The sequence below is a fragment of the Panicum virgatum genome, chromosome 1K, assembly GCF_016808335.1.
Source record: "Panicum virgatum strain AP13 chromosome 1K, P.virgatum_v5, whole genome shotgun sequence".
In the NCBI taxonomy this organism is placed as follows: domain Eukaryota; kingdom Viridiplantae; phylum Streptophyta; class Magnoliopsida; order Poales; family Poaceae; genus Panicum; species Panicum virgatum.
This window is the reverse complement of record NC_053136.1, coordinates 16305555-16327799: the sequence shown is the minus strand read 5'-3', so window position 1 is coordinate 16327799 and position 22245 is coordinate 16305555. Positions and strand designations below refer to the sequence as shown.

Sequence of the window (22245 nt, the reverse complement as noted above, 5' to 3'; positions counted from 1 at the left end):
TTTCACAAACAGTCTCTAATCTCCACAAGATAGCAGTATAACCAAAGAGCACAAATAAATAATTCCTTCCAACCAATTAACGCAGCAGTACTTTCACAAAGATAAATTGATTTGGCTTACAATGATTGCAATCCAAACCCTAGATAGGTCTTCCACCCGTAGCTACAATGAACCACGATCAGAAGAGATGGATCCACAGGGATCCGAGGCACAACCAAACCAACAGATTACTTGATCTGATCAGGCCTCGCTCACAATCTCGGAGGATCGACAGCGTCGCCACGGCAAGGAAGAAGCAGCGCTGCCGCCCCTTCACAGAGGAGGAGAAACCCTCAACCTAAAATAAAGTCACGATGAAAATCCCCCCTACAAGGAGAGCTGCTCCCTAATACATATGTGCACGCAGGCACAAAACTAGGGTCCCAAGATTGGGCCCGCATACCTCGTAAAGACTAAAGAGCCTCGACACATACGACCAAGTCCGACTCAACCAAATAGCGTTGACTACTAAATTACATGCATGGACACTAACAATAGTAACCTGACTTCAATATAGAAACATTATTAAATAGTCTGGGGATGCACGCTCCTCCTACTCCTTCAAAGAATTATGAATTAATCTTGCGTAGCTTTTCTCTGGATCAATAAAATATCCGGCCAGCTGCCATTGTGTTTCTTACTTCTTTTCTCCCTTGTGCAAGTTATTTCCTCTAAAAATAAGTTTGGTCTCCAAAGTTGCAGTATTAGCTAGAAGTCCCTCTTTCATCATAATAGTTTTATTTGCATCAAATATAAATGACCCAATCTGAATAATTTGAGGAGCTATGGGCGCATCAATTGCTTGGCCAACCAAAATAATCCGAAGGTAGCCGTCAAACACTTGAATCGAAGCGGATACGGATTTCGCTTCGTGCCGTTTCGATTAGAGCGCCATCTCCGACTTGGAGCCGGACTCGATCGATCGGCGTCTCCACGCGGAGTTCCGGCGAAACAGGTAGGGACTCGTACGTGCGTATATAATCAGGAGACGAAATCGTGTCCAGCTCCGTCTCTTCGTCGACCCGGCAAACGACCACGCACATCCAAAAACACCGGCCTGCCGGCCGGTCGGCGCCGATCGAGGCGGCGCGCCCGCCTGCCCGCCATGGTGACTACTGCCGAGCGCCGCTGCGCGCGGCCGCCAAGGTGCTGCCGCCGGTGGCGCCTGACGAGAGGGGCGGCCGGCGCCACCGCAGGGAAGACCGGGAGGCTGCGGGCCGCTCATTATCATCATCAGCCTCGCGGCGGTGGCGTGAAGAGGTCGCGGAACGGGACGCGCGGCGACGGGACTGCTGCGCTACCGGGTGTCGGCGCAGAACTAGGGCCAACACACGAAAACGCTTGAACGCGCAGCGAGCGACGGCACGATACAGCGCCGATGCTCAGACCGGTCAGACCGGTCGGGTATACCGATCAGACCGATTGTCGCCGGGCAGGCCGGCGGCGAGACCAACGAACGTCACCTGGGAAGGACTCGTCGGGGCAAGCGCACGCAGGGTTGTTTTAGGGTCGGCAGGCCACTTAGAATGCCCTCAATCGACGTAGAGACAAAGGAAGAACAACAGATAGTAGATGGGAAAAAGCTAGGGCAAAAAGAAAATAAAAAGATAAAAGTTGTATTGATTTGATCGATTGGATTTTCTAATCGGCCGTGACCCTTTATATTTATAGGGTGGGTGGACTTATCCCGCAAGAAATCCTATTACAAAATCTAAATCTATTAAAATCCCTAATTGTACTCGGATTCCACTTGGACCGGTTAGACCGGTCGACCCTACCTGTCAGACCAGTCGGCTGCTGCCGGACCGACTACAGCGTCTGACCGGTCAGACCGCTAGGGCATAACGGTCAGACCGGTCTGTATTGTCTAATGCCAATTTTGATCGTCAACATATGCTCCGTGTTCTTTGGCAAAGCTTGCGTGCCAAAGAACACTTTTTGGACCAAAATTGTCTAAGGGTGATGAATACATCGGCCATTTTTTGTGCTAAGGGCGATAATAATTTATCGGCCATATCTTACTTCTTCAAACTGACGACGAAACAACTTGCTTGGGCCTCCATACCAGCTTCATGGTTGCCGACTTTGCTGGTACAACCTCCGCTTGCTGTTCTATGGACTCTTTCTTGCGCATCCTTTGCAACCTCCTCTTTTGAGTGTGGGACAAATCTGAAGGACACCACCTCGGCTGTAGATATTTTGAATTTTGTTTTATGTTCTTCTCACACTCCTTGCTGCAATCAGTGTCCCTTTTGACCAGATTATCGCTAATCGGTTTTTGCGAAGCAATTCTTGGATATATAGGAGGATAATGAATATAATATGACTGCATGTGCATCCTACTATAATCCAAAGGCATATAACAAGGATACCAACAATACCAAGGAGCAATCGGCCCATTAAATAAATTACCTTGGCTCAAACTCAATTACACTTGAGACGATGATTGCTTTGTATCCTTAACCTTATCTAGCCGTCCCTTCTGCTTCTGGACGACTCCTTTCTTCTCATATTTGACCAAGAGTTTTTTAAAACTCGGCCTTTCTTTTTTCTTATTGTTTCTGAAATTTTTTCCAGAACTCCCAGAGTGACCGATCAGACCGGTCTGAGCAGACCTGGCGCCCTTTTTCTGTTCTTGCCCCCGAGTGTTGAATCCTTCAATAAATCTTCAGGGATCTTCTTCCCTGGAGTTTCCTGGTGAGATTTCGAGGGCTCAAATCTCTCTTCACCGATAATTACATTTTTCGCTCTTGTTGACTCGGCTTGATTCGGCCGAATTAACACTTTGGGATTACTCAACTCAAGCACATATGTATGTGCAGGAAAAGGATTCTGATCCACTTTCATTTGTGGAACAATTATTCGGCCTTTATTAACAGCCGATTGAATCTGTCTCCGAAGCACATTACAATCATTAGTCGCCTGAGAGAAAGTATTATGAAATTTGCAATAAGCTCGCCGCTTTAATTCTTCAAGCGGCGGTATGACATGCGACATCTTGATGTATCCATTCTTATACAATTCATCAAATATTCTCTCGCATTTGGATACATCAAAAGTAAATCTTTCCTTCCGATCTTTGTGAATCGGATTAAGAGAACCGCACATGCAAGGTTTATCATTGGAGGGCCAAACAAATTCAGCGGTATAAACATCTTTACCTTCATCGTCCGAACAATTGGAATCACACCCAAGCACATAAACAAGACGATTAGGTTTTTCGTTGGACTATTGAGAATCTCTAGCTTCTTGAGCTCGGCTTTCATTAGCCAGAGCTTTTTGTAGTACTTGACTAACATCTAGAAATTTTTGTCCCTCTAGCTTTACATTATGAAAATCAAGTAAACCAGAAAAAGCTAGATCAGCCAAATCTCTATCAGAAATTGTCAAACTATAGTATCGGTTTCTAGTATATCTAAATCTTCTAATATACTCAGAAACACCTTCATGTATTTTTTGTTTAACCGATGAAAGATGTGACAATCTCAATTCAGTTTCACCAATAAAGAAATAATCATGGAATTTCTGCTCTAGATCAGCAAAAGTAAAAACTGAATTGGGTGGCAATGAAATAAACCAAGTAAATGCAGCACCCGATAGAGATAAAGGAAATAATCTCAATTTGTAAATGTCATTAGTGCTAGCTTCACCACATTGTATAATAAATTGACCAATATGCTCCAATATAGTTCTACTATCATTACCAGTGAATTTAACAAATTCAGAAATTTTAAACCCTTGAGGATATGCAACATAATCGTAATTCTCAGGGTATGGTCTTTGATAAGATCGGCATTTGACTTTAGACTCTATACCAAAAGTTTGCCGAAATGTCTTAATCACCTCATCTTTAATACTACCTGATCCAACATCATCGGCGTTAAGCCGATTAGTGATCGGTGTATTATTAGGTTGAGCAAAGTTCAGCGGTGTAGAATGTCGCAACGAACTTGATGCCCCATATGGCACATTGACGTTAGGTGATACATTATAATTATTTCGGCTTCGCTAATTAGCCGAATTAGTCACAATAGCATTATTAGTTGGAATTGCCGGACCATATATTGTCTTATCGGTATTAGATGTAGATGCATTATTACCGACAGATTTCATACCAAGATGTATTTCAATTCGGCTAAAGCGATCGTCAAACATATCATGCATATTTTGGCCAATAAATTTCAACTTATTATTCACATGAGAAGAAACATATCATCGGAATTAAGGATAGGCTGTTCGTTCTCATCGAATTTTACCTCAAACTGTGAAGCGTCGAAGGCGTCATCCGTCGTGACCTTCCCTTGCCGGTCGATGGAGAAGTGCGAGATGTACTGGTTCATGGCTTCTTCTTCCAGCTTCTGGTTCTCTTTCTCCTTCTCTTCTCAAATTTTCTGGATCTCCTTCTCCTTATCTTCTCTGATCTTCTTCAGGACACCATCAAGAATCTTCTGATGCTCGACCGAAAGTTGTTGAACATTCGGCCTCCGGATATTGGCAGAATCAACTTCACCAGGTTTAGGAATACCGGCCATGACAACTAATTTATTTCTTCTTTTCTCCAGCGGAGTCGCCAAAATATGTTGGCGCAGAACTAGGGCCAACACACGAAAACACTTGAACGCGCAGCGAGCGACGACACGATACAGCGCCGATGCTCAGACCGGTCAGACCGGTCGGGTATACCGGTCAGACCGGTTGTCGCCGGGTAGGCCGGCGGCGAGAACAACGAACGTCGCCCGGGAAGGACCCATCGGGGCAGGTGCATGCGTGGTTGTTCTAGGGTCGGTAGGCCACCTAGAACGCCCTCAATTGATGTAGAGACAAAGGAGGAACAACAGATAGTAGATGGGAAAAAGTTAGGGGAAAAAGAAAGTAAAAAGATAAATGTTGTATTGATTTGATCGATTGGATTTTCTAATCGGCCGTGACCTTTTATATTTATAGGGTGGGGTGGACTTATCCCGCAAGAAATCCTATTATAAGATCTAAATCTATTAAAATCTCTAGTTGTACTCGGATTCCACTTGGACCGGTCAGACCGGTCGACCCTACCGGTCAGATCGGTCGGCTGCTGCCGGACCGACTACAGCGTCTGACCGGTCAGACCGCTAGGGCATACCAGTCAGACCGGTCTGTATTGTCTAATGCCAATTTTGGTCGTCAACACCGGGCTCGACGAATCGGCGGCGGCGGCCTCGTGCCCGGCGAAGAAGCCTCGGCTCCAATCCGAGGTCGGACTTGTGCGCGGGTGCCTCTGGAGGTTCGAGCCACTTAGCCCCGAGGACGGTAATGCCGCTGGGTCCCGGCGGACGACGGCGTGGCTGCGGTGGCACCCACGTCGCCGTCATGTCGCGTCGAGGCTCCGTCCGGCAACTGTGACAGCGCGGTGTTCGCTCCTGAAGCAGCACTAGCCGAAGGCGACGCCGGCATGGCGCCCTCGTCCTCAACAGCAGCTGCACATTCTACCACCGCCGGAGTGTTCTTGGCGTGCCAAGTGTCCGTCTCGGCGCCGCCGCCGCCGTCCTCCCAGGCCGCTCCCCAATTGCCGGTTTTCACCGGCGGCACCGTTGCTGCGCCCCCACCTATGCGGGCCTTGACCCCGCCATGCCCGAAGAGGATGAAGGCGATGGCGATCCCTTCCATTTCCACATCAAGGCCGCAGCTATACGCCGCGATCCCTGCCATTCCGCCGTTCCCGCCGATCAGCGTGCTGCGACAGCAGTCGGACGCCGACCCCGACGAGCTCAGGCGAGCGAAGGTCGAGAGGTTCGCCGGCCTGATCGCCAAGAAGCAGCAGGAGACGGACGAGCGCTACCGCAAGCTCCTCAGGAGCGGACAGGCGCCGCCCCCCGGACCCGCCGGAGCCTCGCAAGCCCGCCGTCGTCGTCGACGAGGAGACCCTCCGCCGCATCGCCGCGAGGGAGAGGTTCCGCGAGGCGCTGGCACAGGAGGAGAGGAAAGCTCGGCGCGCCGCGCTCTTCGTGCAGATGGCGCGCCCCGAGCACCTGAGGGAGCTCGGCATAGACCAGGCCATGGAGCGCGTCGTCAGCCCGGAGCGCCCGCGCGACGAGAACGGCGCGCCGGTCCTCGCGCCGGAGCATCCGTGCTGCCCGCTGGAGAAACTCTGCTACTTCCTGAAAGCCGATCAGCAGAGAAGCAGCCTAGCTAGCTACAAGAAGATGTGGTTTTGGCGGGAACGTGTGGCCTCAAGCCCCCACCATGGATGCAAATCGATATTTGAATTTGATGAAACGCACACAACACGGTATGTTTGTACTTGTACTTGCAGGTAATCTTTGCTGATCCGTAGAAGCTATACTAAATACAAGGTCTTGTTTTGAGCTTTTGTCGGTTGGATCAGAACCTTGCACTAGCTTACACTGACAGACTGACTCACTAGTACAATGCAAACCACATGTATATATGTAGTATATGAAAGTAATGAGAATACTAACTGCATGTCAAACAAAATAGCTCAATCAAGATTTCAACTCAAAATACACCAAACAAATTTACAATGCAAACGGGAAAAACTACGAATATGGACGGAAAAGCGTATTGATATTTAAATTGTTACAATCGTGTAAGAGTAAGAATGTACATTGTGCAATTTTGATTTTTGTATTATGGGCCCCAAATGTATCAACATATTTCTATCAAATATGTTCCCCAAAATTACCAACCGAGACAAGAGCATGGATTGATAGATAGTGTTGCTGGTTTATATTTATTATATACTTGGTTATTAGTGCCCACGGGATCCCAAAAATTTTCAATGCAACAAAGAATGATATGAAAAAAAACATGGTATACAAGGTACATATTTTTCAATTAAGACTATATCATTTCTATAGATTCCAGTCAAAGATACATAAGTCTAACTTCTGTGATGAGACAAATATCAACAATGTCATACGTTGAGATTTCAATTTGAAAGTGCATTTGGCCCCCTAAGTTGGTTTTGGTGTTAATGACACGCACAATTAAGGAGCTAATACGTTTATCAAGTGATGAGCAGGTTCAAAAATCATTGAAAATGAGAAAGTGCATTTAACGGCGCCATATTCGCTTTTGAAATGGTGTTTGAGCTACCTTGTAGATCTATTATTGTTTTTCTATTTTTGAATTTGAGTATAGGAAATACCGTACTGTTAAGAGGGATGCAAAAAGATGTCTTGGAGATGCTTTAGTGGCTAATTAAAATACTAACATCCCATGAGAGTCACCATGCACCCACTTGAGCACTTGTGCCTGTTTTTTCTGTAGGGGTCGGAAGTTCCGACCCAGCTCACCGGAAGTAGCTCATTTCTACCGTTAAAGGGTGCTCGGCTTGGAATTAATTTGGGGTCGGAAGTTCCGACCCCCTTTGACAGAAGTTGCTAGACTTTGCCGATAAAGGGCTCTTGGCCAAAGGTTTTCTTTTTGTCGGAAGTTCCTACCACATTGTCGGAACTTCCTACAACCACATAACAGCACAACAACGGCTATATTTTTGGGCTTGGGTATTTATACCCCCTCACCCCTCTCACTCATTTGCTGCTGCCTCCACGAACACAACACACTTTAGGGCTTCCAAAACTTCTCCCCAATCCTTCCAAGAGCTAAACTTTGTGAGGATTCGAGCTAGGGCTTGGGTGAGAGCAAGATTTGAGTGTGAGCTTGAGCCATTAACTTGTGTGAGCAGCCCTCTCCATCTCATGAGAACTTGAAGCATCTCCAACCGTCGTTTCACGTTTGTTACTCTTGAAGCTTGCTTCTAGACGGTTAGACGTCGCTCGTGGAGCGTCCTCTCGCGTGTGTGCGCCCCGGGAAGTTTGTAATCTCCATTCCTCTTCGAGAAACTCATAGTAAGTGACCTTGAGCTTGAGAGGTGATCTCGCCCTTGGGTGAGGAGCATAGGGATTCTTGAGCGTCTACTCTTGAATCCTTCCTCAACAGAGACATAGCACCTTTGGGTGTGAACTTCGGGAAATAAATCGAGTGTCTCTTGTTCTTATTGTTCTTAACTTGTTCTTGTTGACTTTGAGCTCGTTTTGTCCCGATCTACTTTTGTGGAGTGTTCCTTTGTGGGAATTCACTTGCAGGTTGCTCTAGGACTTATTAGTAAACTTTTGATTCAAACACTTTTCCCAGATTCATCTGAAAACTTATAATTCGTTCAAATTCTTACCATTGTCGGAAGCTCCTATACAATTGTCGGAAGTTCCTATCCATCGGAACTTCCTACAAAGGTGTCGGAACTTCCTTCAGACTAATCCGTTGCGAAGAATTTTTCAGATTTTTTACAGGTTCGCCTATTCACCCCCCTCTAGGCATCACCTAGATCCTTTCACAATTCATTCCCATGTAATTAAGCTGAATTCATAACAATACCACCCTTCTTAACACCGCCAGCTCCATTTGCATCTCCACCTGGGCTCCTTCGTGCTATGCTCCTATCTCACCACCGACACCTCATCCTTGCCATCTCCAACGGCATCCTCCAACCTATCCTCCTCTATGTCAATGGCCTGAGCCGCCTGCCTCCTCTCTACTGTTAAATACATACTAATTTAGATACTGACATGTGAGGTTGGTTTTATGGAATCTTTTCGTGCTGTTGGACCAACCAGAATGTGAAAGAAAGTATGCATGCAATACATACAAAAATCAAATAAAATGAACTTAAATACTTGGACAATAACAGGTTCTCTTAAATATTTAGCTTAGATAGTTGTAGTAACTAATTGTAGAGATTGGTGAGGCCTAAAATTTTATAGTTGGTAACATTTTCATCTAAGGTCATTTCATAATTCAAAAAATTATTATAAATTCTCTAATTTCAAAATGAGTAAAATGCATGGGAGGTCCATAAACTTGTAAGAGTGTGTCATATAGGTCCATCAACTTCGAAAGTGCATTTTTGGGTCCCTAAACTTTTTAAGTCGTTCACCGCAGGTCCATACCCCTCCACGTGAGCAAGTATCGATGACATGGCGTGCTGACTGGGCATCTTTATCTTTCATGCATCTCTCCTTCCTCTCTCCACCCCTTCCTCTCTCTCTCCCACCCATCCTCTCTCCTTGCGCCGACGGCTCCCACCCTCCCTCTCTCCCTGCGCTGGCGACGCTCGTCCCGCGCCCCGCCACCAGCTCGCCGCTGTGCTCCGCCTTCGCCCTCGCCGCCGCTGCGCTTCGCCTTCGCACTCGCCGCCGCTCCCCGCCACCGCACTCGCCGTGGCACCCCGCACCCATCCTCGCCGCCGCGCCCGGGCTCCGGGCTCGCCGCGGCGCCCCGCCACCATCCTCGCCGCCGCGCCCGACCTCTGCGCTTGCCGCGGCACCCCTCCACGACCCTTGCCGCGGTGCCCCGCCACCGTCCTTGCCACGGCACCCGCCATGGTGTGCGGCGGCGCGCGGCTTCCGCCGGCGACAAGGCTAGCGAGAGCGGAGGCGGGGCGGAGGCGGCCGGCGAGCGTGCCCCGTCGGCCTCGTGGGCGCCTGGACGCGGCCCCGGAGCTCCGTCCCGGCTGGACCCACGCGGGGCCAAGGCGGTGGCGGCCGGAGGCCCGCACCGCACCGGAGCCCTACGAGGTGGCCACCGGCGAACACCCGCGAGCGCGCATGCGGTGGCGCCGGCCGAGCTCGCCCCTCCTCCCAATCCCGCGCCGCGCCTGTCCCTCTCCCTCGAGCTCCTCCACCGTGTGTGGAGACCGGGCTGCCGGGCCCCCATCGAGCTCCGCGCGCGACCGAGCTCCGCCGTGGGGCCATGGCGCGGCTCGAGCTCCCGTCGGCACTCCTCCCTCCGGTCCATGGCGGCAGCGGCCATGGCGTATGCCCGCGCGGGTCCATGGCACGGCGGCGGCCTCCCCGCGCCGGTGCTCCCTCCAGATCCGGTTCTCTCGGTGCGGCGGCGAGCCTCCTCGCGCACCTCCTACCAACGTGGGCGGCGCGGGGCGGGATGGCGGCTCCAGCGAGTTCCGCAGGCCAGGGGCTACCCGGCGGTGGAGGAGACGCGGAGCATAGGCGCCCCCTCGCCGCGGAGCTCGTCGGCCGAGCGGAGCCGCGGGGCCGCCCTCCCTCCCTCGAGCGGAGGTGCCCCCTCGCCGCGGAGCTCGCCTGCCGAGCGAGGCCGCGGAGCTCGCCGGACGAGCGGAGCCACTTGGCACCCATGTCTGGAGGAAGAAGAAAGACTGGCGCCTAGTCAACGTGCCACATCAGCGCTAGCTGCCCACATGGATGCGTATGGACCTCCGGTGAACGACTTAAAAAGTTTAGGGACCCAGAAATGCACTTTCGGAGTTGATGGACCTATATGACACACTCTTACAAGTTTGAGGACCGCTGGTGTACTTTACTCTTTCAAAATCTAGAAGTTTTGGTTTTTTTTTCAAACAACCTCGGATGTAGGGTAGTTCCCTATCAAAGTTGTAGTGGTGAAATCTAAAAAGTTTATAGTTTATATATTATTCATTTAAGACTGTTTAGGATCACACGATCATTTAATAGTTACGCCCTACATATGGCTATAACTATATAGTATCTCATATAACTCAAGTCATACTTTCATAGGTTTCCACAATCTTAACCTTTATATATACTGAAATATACTTGACATATTATTTTTTATCTATAGTTCACAATAACCAACAATATAAAGTTTCATTTTTTATTTGTTCTACTATAAATAAATATTTAAATGAATTTTCACAATGAATAGAAAAATATTTTTAGGGGTAGGTAATGGCGTCACCTGCCCTCAAAAATGAATTTCTAGAGGCTGGTGATAGCGTCACCTGCACCTACAAATCGATTTTCAGAGTTAATATAATAGAATAGCTTACCTCATAGAGTCACCAAGTGACTGTGTGGTGTGGTAGAGCGGAGGGTATGCACGAGGTTTGAGGTAAGCGGTTTGAACCTCGGTTTATGCATGTGTGCATATTTCATTAAAAAATTATATCTCAGTAGTAGAGGGGCTTGTGGTGGTGGCTGGGATATTTTTTCTTTTATTTTGCTATTTTCAATTTTTTTATTTTGAAAATTGATTTGTAGGAGCAAGCCATGGCTAACTCATCCCTATAAATCGATTTGCATGGGTGGGCATGTTATCCGCTCAACCGTTCCTGCAAACAGCTATTTAATTTCTGGCTACAAAAAATAGAAGCAGATACCACATCCACTCCTACTAATACTTTTTCAACTAACTCTCTTTGTAACAGTGATGGATCCTATTGAAATGTCTTACCCAACGTGTGGGCACCATCCTCTCTCTTCCCATAGGTCTCTTGGTCTTCAAGAGGTGTTTGGCCCTTGACAGGACCCCTGTTCGTCCCACAGGTCAGGCCCCCCCCCCTATTTTTTAACACCCGTCCCTTGGCTAAATCAATAATAATAATAGAAATATAGCACATTAGTTCGACTCTACCGCAACACTACCGATTAGCGCGCAAACCTTTTTTTATGCAACGCGACAGCAGGTGCAGGCTTTTGTTTATTTTTTTTCTTCATCTTTTATTCTTCTAAGAGCAGCTCCAACATAGGAATTTTGGGTGCTCTGAAACCTTAGAGAAAGATTTCCTATTGCCATACACTGGAGATGAGGGTGCTCGAAAGCACTATCTTAGCTATGCAGCTTGATTTTGCACCCGGTGTTTCAAAGTAAATAATATTTTTCTTCACTGCTATGGTAAATCTGCGGGAAGGAAACGTTAGGGGACGAGAACAGTTAGGCAAGAATGAATATTTTTTCGAGGTAGCACTTGGTATGCTTAGCTACATGCAGGAGAGTTTTGTTCTAGATAGCACTCGGTTGACGTGTAGTACCTCATGTTTTATACGCTGGTGCTGCTCTAATGAACTTACAACATATGATACTTTGACATACAATGTTATAGAAGATTTATTCAACATCCTTGAGAAAACATAATCCAACATTCTAATTATATAAGATATTTTTACATAAAAGTTTAACTACTATATTCATATATTACTAATATAGTCAACATTTTGAAATATTTAATTCAACATTATGTAAAAACTAAATCAACATTTTTATATAGATATTGAAATAGTATATCTAAATGTTGAAATAGTGTATTCAAAATGATGAAATGGTATACTTCAACTGTTCATTTTTTTTGAAAAATAAAAAATATATTTAAATTAGATCTTATTTTGTTACATTTATTCTATGCAATATGGTGGTTCAAATGGATCTGAAAATGGATCATTGGTTTGAAAGAATAAGGCATTTGAAGTTTACAAACAAAAACATATCCGACCAGCCAAACTGATGGTGGACACCTGGCACAGCGTGCATTCGAATTGCCCAATTGGAAGACGCCACGTGTTCATGCAATGTGGAAGAAAAATAATCTTCCTAAAGATGTATATGTTTTTTTTATCTCTCCTCTATGGTTGATATGAAAGCAGATGGTCCAGCACATGAGCGGGTAACGAAAGCAGCCCAAGAGCGCTCGTGACTCGTGAGGCTCAGAGGGCCTTAGCACAGCTGGACATTTATTTTCCTTTTTTCTTTACATTTTTTATTAATTTGTATTCTAAAAAATAAAATATATTTCATATGGATTTTTTTGTTACTTAATTTAAATTGAGAACAATATCATGTCCAAATAGTTTCCAAATTTCAAATTCATTGTTAGAGAAAAAACTTTAAAGCTTAAAATCCGAATCTGGTTCCTCTTGCACTGTTTGGATGTTTGGCCTTCCTACAAATAGTAAAAGTTGGTTTCTGTAAATGGTCTACATTCCCTCAAACAACCAGCAAGTAGGATAAACAAACAAATTAAACTCGCGTTCAAAACTTACAAAACTGCCCTCCACGCCAGTGAGACAGTGACATTTAACAAAACAGAATTATTCCAACTTTTGCCAAGATAAAAGTTCCGTCCAACACGCAACGAGCTCCTTGTACGTGGAGCTGTTGGATTTCAGGAAGACAGCATTAAGTTTGTACCTCAGCACTTGCTAAACAAAAGAATGCAACCGAGCAAGCGCAATACTTGAAGTTGCACTTTGTCAGATTGTGTAAGTAACACTCTTCATTCTATATGAAGCTACTGCCATGCAGATAAGGAGGAGAATCGATTATCAAGTCATCACAGTAGGGCATGTCCAGAGGATCTGATGCATTCGCCTCATGTATCTCTGGTGAGCATGGATCTGGGGTTGCCTGTGAAGGAATATCATTGGGAGGGTTACTAGCAGCTGTTGGTATAACCACATCCACACGTTCTGCTGCAGCATTTTGTAGAATATCTTGGCATACATCTGGTGGAGAGCTATTGTCGCTGGTTGGAATTGTTTGTTCCATTTTTGGGGGAGGCCTTTGACAACTTGCTGCAGCGGTGCACACCTTGAGTTCCACTGGGGTTGACAGAAAATCCAGTTTCCTTCTGGCTCTTGCACGCTGCATTGATTTGGCTATTACCTTTTCATAGACTTCAGCTGAATGAGCATCAAGACCTTTAGGATAGATGCAGTGAGAACTTTCTTCTTCTGATATATAAGCATTTTCATCATGTTCTGAGAGGTCACTTTCGGATTTGGGTCTTAGTGGTAAAGATGGTGGTCGATTTCTTTCTGATGAACCCTGGCCATCCTTTGGAATCTCTGAATGACTGCTCTCTGGAACTGATAGATTTTCTTGCAGGTCTGGAATTTGTTCTAGCATTCCTGAGGCTAAATAATAATTCAGTTTTCCTTTCATACATCCTCTCCAGTGTTCTTTGAGTGCATGATTTGTCCTGGTCGCACATACAAAGCATTTTCAATAGGCAGTGTGCATTTCATTTTATTTTTTTACAGTAAAGATCATCCAATCGTACCTCCCTGGGAAATGTTTGACCATTTTAAGCCACTGGCTTCCATATATTTGATGAGCACGAATCAATTTTAGCTCCTCCTGTTCTGACCAATCCTCTTTGTTTATTGCTGGGTCCAGACTGCGTGTCCATCTGTATTGAAGGCCCATCAACAGAGTCAATTCTAGTGAGTTGAATGCAGAGTGCCAATGCATACTGAAAATTCTCACTAGTCCATACTCCAACCCATAAAAAGCTTCTAATTGACAATGATAGTTAACAAAATGAGTAGTTTCAAACAGGATCATGATATGCTGTCTGAAGGGATTTTGTACCGCAGAAAATTATATGAACCGTACATACAGTTCTGAAGCAGCTTAATAAGTTTTGAAAAGACCGTATTCAGGACAAAATACTTTCGTTATTTTACATTCGCAGAAGAGATATCATAAAAAAAAAAGACCTTAACCATTGGGGGAGACTACCCCCAGGCTGTCCTAAGAATGTGTCAAGCATCAAACCTGGTCAGGACAGGAGTTCCGACGACTCTAGGGGTTCAACGCTCTAACCAGTCCACCGTGAGAAGAGGCATCATACTTTCTCCTTAAATGAAGTGAGCATAAGATGTCATATTCCTTTTGTGGTTCCTATTATGCGGGCACAAGATGTCATCTCCATTTTATGGTTTCTACTATGTGGGCAGAAGGTGGCATCTTCATATTACAAAAGTAACATTACAAAGCAAACAGTATTGGCCACAATGAGCAAAGGAACGGTCAGTTCTTGCTATGGGTTGCAGAGGAGTAGGTGCAACTATGGTGCCGGAGCCGAGGACAAAGTGCGGTAGTCGCCTATATGGCCAAGAGCAGAGCTTGCTTTGGTAGTCAAAGTTGTTCAAAGGCGCAAGTATAATACTTAAAACTGCACAAACTTCCATAACTTATTCTTTCTTCTTAATGGAATAACATGCAGTTTTCCTGTGTCTTCAAGAAAAAAGGTGCAAACATCCAGTTTTGTTGCTCGCGATCAAAATCTTTATAAGTACAAGTTAACAGTGAGCAAATGTATCGACAGAGGTGCATCTTCAGAGTAGAACAGTGGTAGGCTGATGATTGCATGATGGTTCCAGCAGATTGTTGTGGTCATGCAAGCTAAACATAGGCAACAAAAATGATGAATGCAAAATGATGTTACCTATACAAGACGCTGATTTAAATCAAGTAAATGAAAATTGTCACATCTCGAACAACAAAAAGGAACAAACAGTTCAGTACTATAAATCAATAGCTAATTACCTTATTCGGCATTGTAGTGCATTTCGGCCGGGTATAGCAGATGCAATAGTTCGCCAGTTTTTCAGCCCATGCTTGGTAACCATTTTAGTGAGAATTTCATCTTCCTACAGGAAAATACAATTTCTTTTTCTCAGTGAGCATGAACAAACCCAAGTTGACATGGTTAATTAAATCTGTTGTTGATAACAACTTTCCTCTGCTAACCATCTGCCTTTGGTCCTTTCAGAATTTTTTAAAGTACTTCCCTGCTTGAAGCAGTAGCCATTTTTCTTGCATGGTGGGCCCTCTGCTTCAAATAAAGCCAAATCTAAATACATAAGCTCTACACTTCTATTCTACAAAGATGTGAATGTAGCAAGTAATCAAATTTAACCTATAGGAGGGCTTATGATAGTATTATATGAAAGCTAACCATGATGCATCTATAACAGGAACAGCAATATAATCATAATGATGCAAGAACCAAGAAGAGACCACATGAAAACTATAATGCTACAAAGTACCCAATGTGAAATAAGGATTTGAATTAACCCAAGTGCCTTCGCAAAAAAAAAAGGTGGGGGTGGGATGGGATGGGGCTGAGCCTGATAGAAGCAACTAGTAGTAATTAGTAAAGTCAGCTTTGCGTGCATAAACAGGGATATCTGAAGTACATTAAATGAATCTCCAATTATTTTAATCATCACTAATGAAAACATCCCCCAACTAGTTGGGAGAACGACCAACCGTTAATGAATATGCATTCTAAGTACTACCTGTCTTTTCTGATTCAATTTCTTGATGATGGTGTTTGACAGTTTCAGGTGGTACATCACTCTGCATCCATAGTTAAAACAAACATAAGCACTGGGATACCATTATATTAACACAAATTACGAAAACTACCAAAAATTAAGTGCTAACAAATCATTAAGTTGGATCAGAAATTAGTAAAAAAATTAAGATTTATTACAGCAGAAGATGCATACAAGTGAAAGCATAAGCAGGCATAGATGTTCTTATTACAGCAAAAGATCCATACACAATAAGCTTTTGACAATGAGTTAAAATGCATTCTCTTTGTCGATTAGGGTTATGTACTAGAGTAACATAGCAGTTGGTCTAGAATTGCTGCAGCCTTAAAATCATGAACTAACAAAGGCCTTTCTTTGCAGTTTGGTATGAATAAATCAGTATATAACTTATCAGTTACCTAGAACTGCATATGCATTCTAATGACCAAAAAGATACAAAGTGCACAAAACAACAACAAAGCCTTGGCATCAGTGCGCACCTTGAGCTTCACTGGGCTTGACACCAAATCCAGTTTCTTTTTTGCTGTTGCCCACTGCTGCGGTTTAGCTATTATATTTTCAGAGACTTTGGCTGAATGGGCATCAAATGCTTTAGCATAGATGGAGTCAGAACTTTCTCCTACTGAAGTATCTCCACTTAGTTCTGTGATATTTTGTTTAAATTTGGACCTTGATGAAAATCGAATTCTATCAGATGAAACTTTGCTGTCCTTTGGAATATCTGACTGACTGCTCTGTGGAATTGATAGATTTTCATGAAGGTCGGGAACTTGTTCGAGCAATCCTGAGGCTAAATATGAATCCAGTTTTCTTTTCATAGAGCCCCTCCAGTGTTCCTTGAGTGCATTATTTGTCCTGGTTGTACACCATGCCAATAATTTTAGTGCCACCGTCACAGTAGTTTCAGAGGGTAGATGCATAATGAGTTTTCACTAAGGGAACAATGAAAATCAACAGACAACAGGTGACCAAGAAGCTTCGTGCCGGTGCCCCTCAAAGCAAAGCACAGACTCTAGTAGCTAACATAAAGAGAGGTGGGTGCGAGACCATCCAATCATACCTCCCTGGGAAATGTTTGGCCATTTTGCACCACTTGTTTCCATATATTTGATGTGCACGAATCAATCTTAGCTCCTCTTGTTGCGACCAAGCCTCTTTGTTTATTGCTGGGTCTAGAATGTATTTCCATCTGTGTTAAATGTCCATCAGCACAAAAGTGGAAAAAACACTAAGTAGCTAATGAATTTGAATGCAGATGGTCAAATGATATAACAGACATTCTGACACCACTACTGATCAAATTCATTAAGGTTTCTAATTTATAACAATGATTAAATTAATAGTGTAAACAATTTCTAGGAGATGAGGTCTGGAAGAAATTCGGAGTGAAGATTTGTTTTTTCCTTTTGAGCCTTACAGCCTTTCATAGAGAAGTCCTGAAGAGGCATGAGTGTTGAAAAGATTGTATAAGGTGCCAAACAACTTACTATGTTACAGTAGCAAAAAAGGTATTCCAAAAATAGTTTCTAATGCAGAAGTTGCATTGCAATATACAGAGAATCAGGATTCCTAAGAACTTTTTGTGATTTGTCACAAGCAACCATCTGGGTTGTTACTTGGAGAAATCTGAATAAGGTCAAACTACCAGTAGCCATGACATGCAACTATATCAACAAGAAGGCTACACCATGCTGTCAGCTAGTCAGATGCAGCATAGAAAAGTTTTTGGACGACAATGTGGCAAGCTGGTAGCTGCTGAGTAAATATCGCTATGGTGGTCACAGCACCTTGTTATGGGAATGCAAGCTAAATATAGCCTACTAAATGATCAAAACAATAGGATATAAGGAAATGAGCATAGCTCAATTGGTCGAAGGAGTTGGGTGTACACCTACACTACCAAGGTTCGAGTCCTCTAGCTCAACTTTTGGCTGCCTATAATGTGACCTTGTTCCTCTTAGGTTGGTCGACATTCTGTTTTAGAATAAGAAGATATACCATTTCGAATGTAGTAATTCAAGATAATGGAGCAAAGTTTGTCACATTCATAACTTTAAAAGAATATATAATACGGTGCAAACAATAAGTTACCTTGATAAGCATGCATGTGCATTCCGGTCAGGTAAAGCGCATGCAATAGTTTGCCAGTTTTTGGTCCCATGTTTGTTTACCAATTTAGTGAGTAGCTCATCTTCCTGGAAGGAAAATCAGTTTATTTCTCTTGGAAGACAAGATGGGATAAAAAAGATAAACAGCATAGATAATAAAACTTAAAGTCCTAAAAACTTTCCTCTGGTGACCATCTGCATTTGGTCCTTTCAAGATTCTTTGAACTACTGCACTCATTGAAGCTGTGTAGATTCTTCTTGCAAGGTGGTCCATTCAACTAAATAATCATTCAATTGGATCAGAAATGTAAAAAAACAAATTACATATATAAGTTCGTGAATCAACTTTTTAATGATTGATAAATCAGGCAAAGATCAAACATGTCGCCATGGAATTGATGCTACATAAAAGTAGATTTGCATGCACAATAATGTTTGACAAGAAGTTAAAATGCAAATTCCTCGCTGATTGATTTTATTACAGTAACAAAATATTTTTTCCATTGCCCTAATACTGTATCAAGCAGGTAACGAAGGGCCTTCTTGATAGTTTGGTACAAATAAATAAAAAATAATAATTTGTTGGTCATCTAAAAACGCATATTGATCCTAGAGGCAACACGAAGAAATATTAGGTGTTTTTTTTCTGAAACTAAAAGAGAACATAAATTATGCATATTTTTTTTCTTTATGATGGCTCAAGATCGTACTGATTTAAGTACTTTGTCGTTTTGGTGTAAACGGTGCTTTCAAATTTATAAAAATAATTATGAAATATCAAGGAATAGATTTCCATATGTGGAAACACAAAACTGTTTGGAGTGTTCTGTCTGGTAGAACTGGGTCAATGCGGTATTACCGTGCCTTCAGCAACCGCATCCGAGTTGGTCGAGTGATTTGTTGAGCTGACATTCCTCCTAAAATAGGAAGAGATAATCAAGTGAACATTATGCAATCGGTCCTCTTATCAAGTTTGTAATTCACAGCGAACAACTTTGATTATTGTGTTTCACTTGTCAGCAAAAAGTATGCTAATGCCTACTCCCAGATTATTTAAGTTGGGAAAACTCTGCTGAAACTTAATTTTGCTGCAGGAAGCTGAAGCCCACATTTTACTAAGAGCAAACCCACTAGATTCCCAAAGAATCAAGCTCCAGGTGGGAAGCTCTGCTCCCCATACCGAGCCTAAATGCTGCAGCGGCATGAACTCACCGCGGCCTTGGCATCCCATCGCTACTCTGCTCCATGGCTGCGGTCAGCGACGAGGCCCCGGTTCCACCAGAGGCATCGTCTGAAGCTGGGATCAAACAGATGGACAGAGAATCAGAACGGTGACACATCACAGTTACTGAAGCGTGCTGGTTGCAGACTTGCAGTTGAACCCCCCATTTACTCTTTTTTGGGGGAAACAAATGGTAACAGCACTGCTGACTAGTGACTACCCCACCGCGGACACCAAACCGCTACACCGATTTGCGCATGATTGCTCAGAGAAGAATGAATCGATCCAGGTCCGAGCGGATCTGCATTTCCGGCGCCAGTAGCGGGGCGGCGGCGGTGGTGGAGGAGGAGGAGAGCAGCGACAAGGAGCGAGGAGCTCCGAGGCTGACCTGCGAAGGAGGGCGCTAGGCGCTGTGCTGGACGCGCGGTGCGATCTTGGCGAAGAGGGCTCGGCCGGCGGTGGCGGGCGCCGGGGCGACGACCTGGCCGAGGGCGAGGCGGATTCGGGAGGGGATGCGAAGGGAGGAGCAGGAAGGTCAGAGTGAGCTCACAGTGACACGAGTTCGATTCCGACGGCGAGGGGTTCAAGAAGCGTGGCACCCGCGCGCCGCGCCAACTGTCCCGAAGCACCAAGCACGAGCAAGTGGCACCTCAGCCAGGCCCGCGCTCAGTTCCTTTCCCGCTGACTGCTGCCAGCTTACGCCCTTTTAGTCGGTGAAAAACTGTTAATTTTGGTACTGTATTGATAAATAATATTTAATCATAGACTAATTAGACTTAAAAATTCATCTCATACTAATCAGTTAGATTGTATAATTAATTATTTTTTAACTGTATTTAATGCTCCTGCATGTGTCCGAATATTCGATGTGACGAGTACTATAGAAAATTTTTTGAGAACTAAACAGAGCCTTAGCTAATTAGCTTGACTGAGTTCGTTTACAGTAGCAAACCCATCGCTTGAGCAACTCCAACAACTCGGCCTTGGTTTCCTAGTTCACGCAAGTCGAGAAAAAATCTTGCATGTATGAAATACTAAATGAAGCCTATTTGCAAAAAATTTTCAGAGATGGGTACAATTTTTCGTGACGAATCTAATGACGATAATTAATTCATGATTGGCTACAGTGATGCTACAATAACCATCCTCTAATCACGTGGTCAAAGACCTCATTAGATTCTTTCATAAAATAACACAGAGATTGTTGAGTTAATTTTACAAACTGTCTTTATTTATTATCAATAATTAATAGTCCAAGTTCCCTAGTACAACTAGTACTAGGGAAACAAACAGAGCCTAAAAGTGCTAGAATTGGTAAAAAAAGAAAAATGCCAGAAATCACCAATCTAATAGAATCGTGTGACATCTCAACCCAGAGCTTAATAGAATTAATATGATACTCATATCAACAAGTTAAGCGTGTTTGGTCCGCAGAAATTTGGGGGTGAGTGACCGCTCGGGAAGTTCTTCCCGAGTGTGCACGAGTGTGGACAAAGAGTGTAGAAAAGACTGATATTAATTTATGAGGACAGTCTATATTTTAAAAAACTGAGTTGTAAGCGGACCCAGCCTAGCGAGACGGGACGTTACAAATCGCCATCTCGTTCCGCTCGCCATCTCAATCGGGATAACCAGGCGCTCGCTCGGCACTTATATAGCACCGGCAGCGCTAAGTATCTCCCCTCCCGCGTGTTCCCGCGCCACTCTCTTCCCACGCGTGTAGACCCGGCGTCTGGTCCCCAGCCTTTGCCGCGAGCGGCGCGGAGCGGAGCCATAGCAGTGGCGGCTCCTCCTCCTTCGCAGTAGGGACGCCGCCGGCACGTCCTCGTCGTCGGCCTCTGTCGTGCGACGCTCCTCTTCAATAGCAGGGAGGGCGCCGGTGCTTCCTCCTCACCGGCCTCCGACGCGCGCCGCCGCCGGGCATGCCTCGGCCTCGTCTCCTCCGGCTCACCTCGGCCTCGTCTTCGCTGGGTGCGAGGGCGACGGGGACGGCGACTTTGTGGCGAGGCGGACGGGGAGTCGAGCGGCGGCAGTCCGTGCTGCTCGGGGAGGCGCACAGCGTGAGCAGCGGGTTCTTGGTGGGTGCAAGCGAACTGCCGTCGAGGAAGCTCACGGGCGACAGCAGCGGGCTCTCCGACGCCGGGGTCCGTGGCGTCGACGTCCTCTCCAGCTGCTGTGCATGGTGCCCGGCGGCCGCGTGCGTCTGTGTGGCGGCTGAAGAGCACCAAGGCGCATTGAGGCTGGAGTAGGCTAGGATGGACAGTGAGATAACGACACTGTTGGTTTACTCAATTATTTGGCTAGCTTTTTATTGCTTACCTAGTCTTTTACCTAATTATTTAGCTAGATTTTTTAGCTAATCTCTTGGAATTGCTAGACCTTGTTTGGTTACATTAGATTTATTTTAGATCACAAATAATAGGTATGACAAAAGACTCATGATTGGTACAATAAGATACCAGGATTTATTCTTGACGGAGACCTAACTGCAACAAAAAAGACTCACAATAGCATCTCCAAAGTCTTAGCTAAATTAGACTGGCCAAATTCCCATTTAGCTAGTCATTTAGCTTTCCAAAGAGAGGGGCAACCAACATCCTCTCTAAATCTTGACTCTGGATACTCCAACCCATTCTCGGTTCGCGAATAACCCCACATGTCATATTCCATCCCCTGACCGGCGGCTGCCCTCCGTCGGCCGGGAGCCCGTGCCGCCGCAGCTCCTCCCTTCGCTAGAGCGCCGCCGACGCGACCCTCTTCCACTCCCGCGCATTCACACAGGCGCCCTGGCTGTAGCTGGTGGCCGCTGAGCTGCAGCTGGCTCCGCACCAACTGTTGGTACACCGACGTGGCGGTGGCGCCGCTCTCAGCCTTCACCTCGCCCCGGGGCGGTGCCACGAGCCCGGCCTCCATCGCCTGCCGGTGCCTCAGCGGCGGACGCAACAGCGGCACCATTGCCGGCACCTTCAGTCCCTCTACAGTG

General features: G+C 45.3%; 1 protein-coding gene across 3 annotated transcripts; it reads right to left on the bottom strand.

Moving 5' to 3' along the window:
• Nucleotides 1-12699: 12699 nt before the first annotated feature.
• Nucleotides 12700-19849, bottom strand: LOC120697350 (transcription factor MYB3R-1-like). 3 transcript variants are annotated; one of them, XM_039980535.1, is made up of 12 exons: nucleotides 19651-19849; nucleotides 19253-19337; nucleotides 18900-18957; nucleotides 18219-18318; nucleotides 18024-18123; nucleotides 16993-17121; nucleotides 16412-16787; nucleotides 15894-15954; nucleotides 15329-15424; nucleotides 15139-15238; nucleotides 13868-13996; nucleotides 12700-13786 (listed from the first exon to the last, which is right to left on the bottom strand). In XM_039980535.1, exons 2-12 carry the CDS (start codon nucleotides 19285-19287, stop codon nucleotides 13087-13089), a joined length of 1884 nt encoding a protein of 627 aa, XP_039836469.1. In that variant the 5' UTR covers nucleotides 19288-19337; nucleotides 19651-19849; the 3' UTR covers nucleotides 12700-13086. The 3 variants fall into 3 exon arrangements, with proteins under 3 accessions (XP_039836469.1, XP_039836474.1, XP_039836483.1); XM_039980540.1 differs by lacking the exon at nucleotides 12700-13786 and adding an exon at nucleotides 14365-14446; XM_039980549.1 differs by lacking the exons at nucleotides 12700-13786; nucleotides 13868-13996; nucleotides 15329-15424 and having other exon boundaries at nucleotides 15178-15242.
• Between the last annotated feature and the right edge of the window lie 2396 nt (nucleotides 19850-22245).